The 11,244-nt window shown below is 36.1% G+C and overlaps 1 protein-coding gene across 2 annotated transcripts in view; it reads left to right on the top strand.

The window, feature by feature from the left end:
- The first annotated feature begins 233 nt into the window (after window positions 1-233).
- The window catches only part of synpra (synaptoporin a), a 39,391-nt gene continuing 28,380 nt past the window's right edge, over window positions 234-11,244 (top strand). The window contains exons 1-3 of one of the 2 annotated variants that reach the window (XM_056240802.1): window positions 234-462; window positions 604-628; window positions 1,847-1,887. In XM_056240802.1, coding sequence (XP_056096777.1) covers window positions 445-462; window positions 604-628; window positions 1,847-1,887 — 84 coding nt within the window. In that variant the 5' untranslated portion in view covers window positions 234-444. Of the gene's footprint in view, window positions 463-603; window positions 629-1,846; window positions 1,888-8,865; window positions 9,084-11,244 lie in introns of those variants that run through there. The other variant, XM_056240804.1, reaches the window with a different exon arrangement.

Here is an 11,244-nt window from a genome sequence, read left to right as displayed (position 1 = left end):
AACAACATTTTATAGAGCAAATAAATTGTAATTTGATAACATCGTCCAATAGAGAAAAACATTATGGCCACTGTTCATTTGGTTAAATCCAATCCGCGTCTCCATGGAGCTCCAGAGCGTCTCTCAATGCCGAACGCACTCGGCTCTTTCCGTAAAGAGGAGCGGTTTTTGCCGAAGACACTCGGCTCTTGCCCTGTTATGGAGAGATTTATGACGAGGGTAGTTACTCTGCTTTTTTTGTTGTGGAGGAGTAATTAAAACCGGCTCTCGGCTCTTTTCGTTTCGAGAAACGATTAATGCCGAAGTCACTCGGCACTCTCCGTATGGAGGCGCGATTACAGCCGATTCCCTGCTCTGCGCTCGCGACTCTGGCACATCACTCATTAAGCGTTGTTTTGGTCTCGACCTATCCTACTTACAAGCGCTTTTCTCTCCAACAAGAAAATGGATACCGCTAACCAGGTAGGAAATATTTTAATGTTTTTGCATTTGACAATATCTATTGAAAATCACGAGAAGTGTTTAAAATGTAGTCGACTGAAATGTGCCTAATCAAACTGCATCAAATGACGTTATTGACCATGTTCATTGTTATTACTACAGATTGTGACACTTGGGACATTCCAAGCAGTGCCGATCCTGACCTCCCTGGGGCCCTAAGCTAAATTCTGCTAAGGGGCCCTCTACCTGACCCGTGAAGCCGTGAGCTATGTAAACCATTTGCCATTGCCACAGTCACACCTGACACTTCAGTTCTCCCAATACAATCCTCCCTCCTTTAAACCAAACAGTCAAAGAATAAGTACAATAATATAGAACAGAATGATATTTATTGAATAGAGTATTTTCTATAGAATATTAAGATAACAAGTGAATATTGTGTTGCAGATATCAATAATCCCTGTGAGTGATGACATCATTGAAATCAAGAATTAACTTTTGTACAAGTGAACATGTAATTCCTGATATCAGAAATAGACATTGGTAGATAAAAATGTAACTAAGGGGCCCTACTAGTAAAAAATAATCAAGAATTCACATTGCAAATAGTAAAAAAAAAAAATGAATTCTTGATATAAAAAATGCATAAACTGTGAATGAATAAAAGCTAAAATGGCTTGCCATATGTTAAAGGTTTGTTTTAGTATGCATGTTGAAGCAATTCTTGATTTATGGTTATTATTTACTGAGGGATGTGCATCCATATTGACCAGTATGTCCAGCTAATCAACATTTTAAATTCAATATAGCCTATAAATCAATAGTCAATCAATGTCAAATTGTCAATACATTGCTTTCCATCTTGCATAAGCAGTTGTTTAGAGTTTTTAACTACACATTGACTGAGACTAGATAATCAGTGTCTTGTTTTAAAAGTATGTATAATGTGTAATTTGATGAGGAGTGTCATCATTCAGGCCCAAATATTGTAGGCTACAGTATGTCTGGTCTCTCTCCACATATATTTCTGCTTGAAAAATGCGCGTTTCATTTCGTGCACGCGCATATGAACGTATGATAACACACGCGACGCGGTTATCTTTTCCGAGCCGTTGCACTTTAAAAAACACAATAGAAATGCACATAAACTTAACTTTACTTTGCTGACATCAAACTTGGAGAGGAGAGAACACAAGTTTACCTGATTGTTGTTTCCGCAATTCACTCATGTTTTTCCCCCCTCTTTTTGTGACCAGAAGGATAGTTTCGCTTCATTTTGTCATTGATGTTGTAAACATTAATTGACGCGCTATGACACGAGGGGGAGGCGGGGCCTTGAGTAATTTGCGGGGCCCTACGCAGCTTGCGTAGTGAGCGTATAGGGCGGATCGGCTCTGATTCCAAGTTCTTAAATTACCTCTGGGATTCATCCGCGTTCTGGAATGGGTAAGTGTGCATAAAGCACGCGTTTTTCCTCTCACCTTTCTCAAACTCTCTTTCCTTTACTTTTCTCAGTTGGTTCAATTAACTTGCTGCAGGCATGCGTAGGGGAGAAAGTGATTTTTACTATCGTTTTCTTTTCTTTTTTTTAACCATCATTCGTATGTTGTAGTCAGTTTTGAATAAGTCTATATGTGCCACAGCCATATTTATAATAGGACCCTTAATCCATTTGGGCATTTCTTAGCATCGGAATTGGGCACATAAAGGATATCTTACATTTCTAAGTTTTGAACCGTGTCATTTTTAAACATGTAAATTAGCCTACTCCTCATAAGTGTAGGCTAAGTGACATATTCTGCTGATGACATGATCAATCCCATAAATGAACGAGGGGCTCGGCGGGTTTATATAATGCACCAGCAGTCAATTTTTTTCATGGGTTCTGCTCTTACTCGTTTTTTACCGCAATAAAGAGGAAATTGGTCAATGTAAATGGAGTCAATTTTAAGATGACCTCCAAACTTGATGTCTTCGCAAATTGAGTGGAAATTGTAAATATATAATTGGTGATAGTAAGGTTTACCGTTATAGTAAAATCACTGCAGATTTTTTGCTTTCTGCACATGGTCTGTCCATGTATGGGAGCTGGTCCGTTTTTAAACAAGCCGATGAGTAAATACATAGCTAAATACATTTGCTTTGATATTTATTCCTTGTGGTAAGCTGATATTTGTGCAGTATATGCAATATATAATGGAGCATGTACTGGGACTTGTTTGTTTGCATAATATGTCACTTGTTTTATACTTGATGTACTTGATATACTTGATGTGTAACCAGAAATTACTATTCTGCCACTAATTGTAGCCTCTAGTGTGAAGAGAAAAAAAAAAAAGCTAAAATGTGTTTTCCCACGGCCATCTGATGAGTGTGGGTCTGGGAAGTGTGTGCCACACTCTGGTGCTCTGACACAATCTAGTTGATGAGACTCAGAAAGTATCAGATCTATAAGGACATGTCCAGTTGTACAGTGTATGTGTGTCCATCTGCAATTCTTTCTGGACTGTTAGTGGCAATATGTGGCTTTAGTACCCTATCAGGTTCTTTGCACAACAACAGGATTCACTGAAAGCAAAACTTATATAAATGGTCTTTTCATATGGGATGCTATCATTACCATATGGCAAGACATATCTGCAGAGCACTTGTAGCTCTTAAAGCTATTTACTCTGCTAAGAAAAACAATTGTGGTCTGGTCTGCCTTAAAAAACTATTTAAAATGGCTAATTTACTGCGTTATGGCCTGTTCCCCAGATGACAGAATAGAATAGAATAGAATAGAATAGAATAGAATAGAATAGAATAGAATAGAATAGAATAGAATAGAATAGAATAGAATGCACTCTTAGGAAAAAGAGGCTCAATGGGCTACAATATGTGTTCTTGACTCAGTTTTAAAGATCTCTTGCCAAAAATGTCTTAAATGATTGCAGAATACTTTCATGTTTCATGGGTTGTTTCATTTTTTCTAGTGATAAAGCATGTTTACTAACTGTTTAATTCATACAATTTTATTAAAATAAAAAAATAATTAATTAAAACTAAATTCATTAAATGACAGAACCCTTTAAGATGTTTCTTCTAATAGTGTAGAATATAGATATTTTTTAAATGAGCAATGTCTTCTATTTTTGCAGATATTGTATTTATTACATCAAAAACAGTATTTTTTACTGTGCCATCCTTATGTTCGCTGCAAAGTCAAAAGGTCAAGTGCTCTCTCAGTCCCTTTTTCCGTCATCAAACTGTGGAGAGGAGAAAATTAAAACATTTACAATGCCAACCATAAACGGCTCTGAGCTATGCAAATGTGAGGCAGGCATAAGTGGCAGCGCCATTTTGGATAATTATTGCAATTGAATGCTGGGGGATTGGAGGATGCGATGCATCTTCTCCTGAGGAAATTAATCTCCCCGCTCTCCATTTGAAGTGTCCTCTGAAAAAAAAAAAAAATTAGAAGCTTATCACTGGGAAAACATGCAGTCTTAATCACTTTTGGTCACACAGTGGCTTTTCTCTGTGTGTTTCTGTCTGTATCTCTCTCTGCAGGTCTTTAGTTTTGTAGTTACTGTAGTTTCCTCTCTGTCCGTTTTTTTTTTCTTTCCTTTTTACACAGTGATTTCTGCACAGCCACCTCTTGATATTTTCTCTCGACCCCACCCCCATGTCTCTCAAAAGCAATTATTCGTGAATCGTGATAATTAACCAATTATTAAGCTGTTGAAATTAGATGACTCAGTGAGAACAATGACACATTAAAATATGCAAAATTATGTATTATGGACAAGTGGATAAATGGTTGGTTGGATGGATGGATATATAATAATATAATATAATAATATAAGAGTGCATTCAACAATACAGCTAGCCGTGGATTATCCCGCTCATACCATGGACTTTTGCCAGCATTGACAAGTTAAATCTGTCATTGATGTTTGCAGTGCTAAATTTGACTGGAAGGGTTACAATTTTCATTCGTTAGATCTAGCATTCTGTCCTCTTTAAATCAGAGACAGAGATAAAGTAGCGCGGTTACATTAATTTGTATGAATTACAACATTTGTATTAATGAATTAGCCTATCGCTGGATCGAGAGAGAGAGAGAGAGAGAGAGAGAGAGAGAGAGAGAGAGAGAGGCTTTGTTTACACCTGGTATTAAGATGCATTTTGGACTGACCTAATCAGTAAACATTATGAGAAGTGTGCTAGCCAGACGGCCAGGATTTGAAGACCCAAGTGTGGTTTGAGGAGGAAAAACATACCAAGCACAATGTTCTCTCACCATTCCTGATTTCTAACACGCACTCGCAGCATTCGCCGTGGTTTTGCGGCTGTCAGAGCAGAAACTAAAACTGATGTTTTTCGTGTTTTTCTGTTGTCTCCAGGCGTGTTCATATGTAAACTGCGCGAGCTTATGTTGTCCATTAGATCGAAAGATCTGGAAAAAAAAAACCATACATTTACCCTCCCATAGACCCTCCCCTATAAGAAATCAGGACATGGTCAAAAGTGGACAAAAAATACGGATTAAAATACCAGGTGTAAATGGTTATGTGTCTCCCTCATATACTTGTGATCCAATCGACCAAAACGCATCTAAATACCAGGTGGAAACAGGGCCAGAGAGAGAGAGAGAGAGAGAGAGATGTGTGTGTGAGTTACCTGCATCTGTACAGAGTCTCTCTCTACAATAAAGCTGTGAGTTTAATTATTTCAAAAACAGAGCTGTTAAAACCGATTAATGTAATGTGGCAATTCAGTAGCGAAGTTCATTTATTAATAAAAGTCGTGGGCAGCATTGACAAGTTTCTGTGCTCCTGTTAATAGTGACCTATACGTGTGTGTGTGCTTCAATGAAAGCAGCACATTAATATAGAACAATGATTCAACTGACTTAGAAATATTGTGCATTAAAGGGGTGGTATAATGCCCTTTTCACAAGATGTAAAATAAATCTCTGATGTCCCCAGAGTGTATGTGAAATTAGATATCAGATATTTTTATATAGCATGTTAAAATTGTCACTTGTCAAAAACTTTTAGCCTTTTATGTTCAAACAAAGATGGAGAGACTCAAGAAGAAGTGACAACACGTAGACAACATTTCTGAATGGTTAGTTGATGAATCTATGTAGCTTATGTGTAGTTTTCTTCTAGTCATTGATTAGCATATTCAGTCGGATAATCTATAAATCGTGTTCAGGGGGCGGGGTTTATGAACATTTTAGGGTTTGTGAAGTCACTAACCCGGGAGGAATGTAGTGTAGTCCCTACCAGCCGTTTGTTGTAGTCCTTAAAAAGCGATTTCTTTAAAAGAAAATGTCTCCCTTTGCTTTGAACTTTGAGTGTCGTAACTTTGCAGATGTTGTTTATGCTCAAACAGCAACATTACACACTAACTAAAGTTAGAAAAGTGAAATCATAATCAACCAACACTTTAAATGATGTTTTATTAACAAAGTTCGGGAGGAGCACGTTCAGATAATTAAACCTAATTAAACACACGTGGAGCACATTCAGATAATCAAACCTAATTAGACACGAGTGGTGCTTAATCAACGAGTTAAGCGCTGTGTATATATACAGCAAACTAACCTCCGTTCATTGACAGTTTAACAGCATCCCTCCACCACCCCATCTCCTCACTTAGTCCTAATACTCTTACAACAACGGGGGGAGTACTCTGGGTTCGGGCAAAATTCCGAGCTCGGAGCCCTCCCCCCGGACAGCACGCCAAATACGCATAATCTTTACTCTGTTTAATTGATGTAAGTGTGAACTCGTGAAATGTTTTTATTGCACACCTTCCAGCCAGTCAGAAAAGACATTTATATTATGTTATCCATTTTACAAAAAGCTTGTCCGATGTAAGATTGGGTGGATGCTGGATGCTTATATTATATTATATTATATTATATTATATTATATTATATTATATTTTATTATATTATATTATATTATATTATATTATATTATATTATATTATATTATATTAATTACAGACAAATACAATACAAATTGTACCGGTATTTAAAAAACAACATAAAAGGATACATATTATATTTGTTTTGGCTAAGAAACCTTAAGTAGTTTATGAAGTCAATTTGATTTTTTTTAAACGTTTTGACTGCGGAGACTGAGCAGACTGGTGATTCATTGATGTAAAGTTGACTGACGGATGGAAGAGGGTTTTACAAATTCACAGAAGAAATGTTCTTTGACTTTAGATGTTCATCAGTTCACTGGAAAGGTTGACTAACTTTGGGCAGATGTGCTTTGGCTGCCTGTGCGCAGATGTGCAGAAATTCATCTGTGAAAGGTTGGCTGCCTCTCCGTTTTTCGATCTCGAATGAGGCAGTGGTTTCATGACCCACCTTTTTGTCACATGGATGAGACACAACAGAGGAAAGACTGAAGAGCTAAACCGAATCACACCACACTATCTTGTTGTGATTTAAAGTCCAGTAAAATATAGGCATAATGAATAGTAGAACAACAGCTGTAAAACTATAAAATATTTTTGTTAAAATCTTTGAAGAACCAGTTTTTTTTTACATGTTTTGTGGTTAGTTTATGACAAAAGCCAGTGGTACCAGGGTCAACACATAAGCTCCAACCTACATACAAACATACGCAAACAAATATACAGTCGGATCGCATCCTGGTCGGGTGGCCGATTCTGACTAACCGCTGTGACAGTCACCTCAGGGCATGGGGAGGGGCTTGTGATATCATGTGACCAAGTAGCCATGGAAACTCCATAGGGAAACAGCAACTGAGGAAAGGAAGGGGGGACAGTGCTTTAAAAATAAAATGAGATTTTATGCCTACTTATGATCAGTGAAGCATACAAAGAGCGCCCAGATACACACTGGCTGGAGTGTGTACAGTATAGTCCTGAGTGCATTGTACAGACGGGAAATGATCTCTGGGACCATCCAATGAGTAATTATCTCATAAAACAATAGTTGCAGTTTGCAAGAATGACTGGGAGCTGTAAATTGTGTTCCAGCTGTGTAGGGAAAGACACTCATGTTCCATTTATAGACTTATTTAAATGCCTTAAACATTGTCTGTGTTCATCAGGTTATCTGGTTAATGCTAAATCACTGTTTTTAGCCAGTCTGACATCTTACAAGTGACTGATGCTTCCGTGCGAGAACATGGGATATTTTTACTCTTGCTACATACTGTGGGAATCATTGGAATGAAGCGTGGCATGAATGCAGCGGTTGGGGGATGGAAAGGTTGGGGGGACTTTTGTGTGTGTATATATATATATATATATATATATATATATATATATATATATATGCGTGTGTGTGTGTGTGTTTACATTCAGCAGCATTTAGAAACATTCAGGAAGTACGCTGTCTGAGAGTTCAATACGGGCTGGAAGTGAAGAGGTTAACAGGCACGTCGCTCTTGAGCGTGTTGTGTGTGTTCACCCATGGATAAGAGATGAGTGGATGCTTTAATGTGACACAGGTGCATTCTGATCTATATCCACTGACAAAAACAATTAAATCGTTTTTAAAAGATGCGTAAATATGACGTTGCTCTTCAGAGTTCACATCTATTCTGCAGTTCTCTTTCAGTTGCTGTACTAATGTTTCTAGTTCTTTTTTTCTACTTTCCTATAAGCTCAATAGTGCAAAGATCATGGTAATCGACTAGTTAGTTGGTTAGTTGGTTGTCTGAACAACTAGTCAAGTAGTCAAATATAATCATGCTGGTTTAAGGTCACGTGCACTAGATACCAATCAGTACTTTTCTTTTTTCTGCCATCTTAAATTTTTAACAACTGCCCCTTTTCCTGAATTATAATAATATATTGTACACATTTCATGCATTAAATGCAGCTAGGTCAGAATAATATATATATATATACTAGCATATATACTAAAACTATTAAACATCATTAAATAATACAAAATAGAATAATATTAATAAATATAAAACTAATAAATATTAAAAAAAAATTAATACTAACATTTCTAAAACTAAAACTGAAATAAAAAACTAAAGCTAAAAAGAAATATAAAAAAACCCTACAAGTTAATCTAAAATTATAATAAAAATATGAAAATATAACATAACAGCTAATTAAAAATATTAATAATTTCTAATCAAATACCACACACACACACACACACACACACACACACACACACACACACACACACACACACACACACACACACACAAGAAAATAATAATAATAATAATTTCTCAGTACAAAGACTGAGATTTTTATATTCTCGTTTGGTGTTTTAAACACACCAGTAGTACCGTAAAATCATTCAAAAGATCAATCCGAAAACTCAAAATATCCCAGGCCCTCCTTTTTTCCTTTCCCTCCATCATTTTGCTCCTCTCTCTCTCTCTTTCTCAGATTTGCTGTGTGTCTAAGAAGTCAGTGGGTCTGTGTTGGTGTAATCTTCTCCCCCTCTTCTCCTCTCTGCGCTCTTCATCTTTTCCCTGCAGAACACAGCTGGGAAAGCTTGATAAACAAGCCACGGCATCGTAACACTCACCCGCTCGTAGTCACACCAGTGTGCGCATGTGTGAAAGAGCGAGACAGGGAGAAAGTGAGAGCGGAGGGATGGAGAGGAGAATGCAGCTGTAATGGATGAGGGGGTGGGTCTCCAGAGCTTCTCGCCATGCTTGAAGCGAGTGTGTTTGGGGCTTAGTTCGTGTGCTTGTTTGTTTGAGCAAGCATGTGCTTATTCATGTGAGAGTGTGCATCTAGTGCAGTGATGTGAGCTCCATTGGCTCACACTATCACACACACGTTCACACACATGCTTGTTCACACACATGACTTTGACTCCTATTGTGCTGGCACTTGCTGCATAATTTTTACTACCACACACATAATTGTGATGTTTTTTAAAGCTAAGGTTTGGGTTACAGTGAGGCACTTACAAATAGAAGTGAATGGGGTCAATATAAAATAGTGTTATGATTTTTTTTTTATATTTAGAATTTTCATTTTCTTTACATATTTTTTTTATTTTGCTTTAATTGATTTTTATTTCAGTTTTAGTTTTTGTAATTTTAGAACTTCAATTAGAATTTCATTTGATATAGTTCCCAACACTGTTAAAAAAAGATTATTGGAGTAATCTTTCAAGAAGATACTATTTCAGTGTTTCTACTTTACAGTTTCACGTTAAATTCAATGTTATTTGCCATTTCTTTGTAATTGTTTGTGAAATTTACTATTTATTTTTTGACAGATAATTGTTTCTATGCCAATTTTTTAAAAATAATATATATATATATATATATATATATATGTGTGTGTGTGTGTGTATTTCAATGAACAAAAAAACGATTTGAAATATAGTTTTAGAGAACAATAACAACACTGCTGTAAGTTTTTAAATATTTACTGTTTTAATAATAAAACCAGAAGACGTCAACAATGTGAGTGTTAACATGATTTTCGTGTAAAAAAAACGCTTACTAAACTTTTCTGTGTAGTTATAAACAATTATAAACAACATACAGTCTAAAATCACTGTAAATTGACATGAACAAATTTGCAGCTCAAATAATACACAAGTTTTAACTGAAAATTATATATAAGTGTTTTATAAAATTTTTAACTTCAAGAATGGAACCCATATACTTGAATTGTAAGCACCATTTATTGTGGTAATAAAAATAACGTTATAAATACTGTTAATTAAGCTTAACCCTTATTAAGACCTTTATTCACACATTTGTTTCCCCACAAAGTAAACTGACCCACATACACACACACAGGGCCGTCACTATATGGGAGAAAGGTGGTGACGATTCTAGCTTTTTGCATCCCCACGATTTCAACCTAGGGATTTCAACTACCTGCGCCGGGGCCCCAGATACCCTAGCAAAGGCCCTGCACACAAACACACACACACACACAAGCGAGCCACATTAGGATGAGTTCTTCTGCTTTAATTACTGCAAGTGAGTAAGTTGCAGTAGCTGAAGCAGGAATAAATTAAAGCATCATAATTATGACTCACCTGCCTCTTCTGGGTCTTGATTTAAACTCCCAGAAGTCCACATTAACTGTACTACAGAGATTCTACAGAAAAGTGATCAGATCAGACCACAGTTATTGACTTAAAATTAATTGGTATTTTGTGTGTAAATTATTTGATAAGTTATTTCTAAGCTAAGAGTTAAATGTCATGAAAACAATCCCCTACAAACATATCACTGTCTGTGACTGTAAATGCTCAAAGTGTTGAGGCTTATCTTGGTGCTGCCACCAGATGGCACTAATTGCTTCATTTTCATTTCAAGTTATCACATCCACTACTGTATAATAATCTTCTTTTTGCACATTCAAATACAGTCCACAGTCCAAATGGCAGCGGCTCCAAATGATGATTACTTACTGTCTGAAAGAAATGACAATGTCAAAAGAGCAAAATTCTGAAACCAGAATATATTTTGTGGTATCTGCATTCAAAATCACTTTATTTGTATAATATATAAACATATACAGGTCCTTCTAAAAAAATTAGCATATTGTGATAAAGTTCATTATTTTCCATAATGTAATGATAAAAATTAAACTTTCATATATTTTAGATTCATTGCACACAAACTGAAATATTTCAGGTCTTTTATTGTTTTAATACTGATGATTTTGGCATACAGCTCATGAAAACCCAAAATTCCTGTCTCAAAAAATTAGCATATCATGAAAAGGGTCTCTAAACGAGCTATTAACCTAATCATCTGAATCAACTAATTAACTCTAAACACCTGCAAAAGATTCCTGAGGCTTTTAAAAACT

This window comes from Rhinichthys klamathensis, unplaced genomic scaffold, assembly GCF_029890125.1.
Source record: "Rhinichthys klamathensis goyatoka isolate OS25496 unplaced genomic scaffold, OSU_Roscu_1.1 h1tg000613l_1, whole genome shotgun sequence".
Lineage (NCBI taxonomy): Eukaryota > Metazoa > Chordata > Actinopteri > Cypriniformes > Leuciscidae > Rhinichthys > Rhinichthys klamathensis.
The sequence above is the reverse complement of the archived record's forward strand: the minus strand, read 5'-3'. Positions and strand labels throughout refer to the sequence as shown.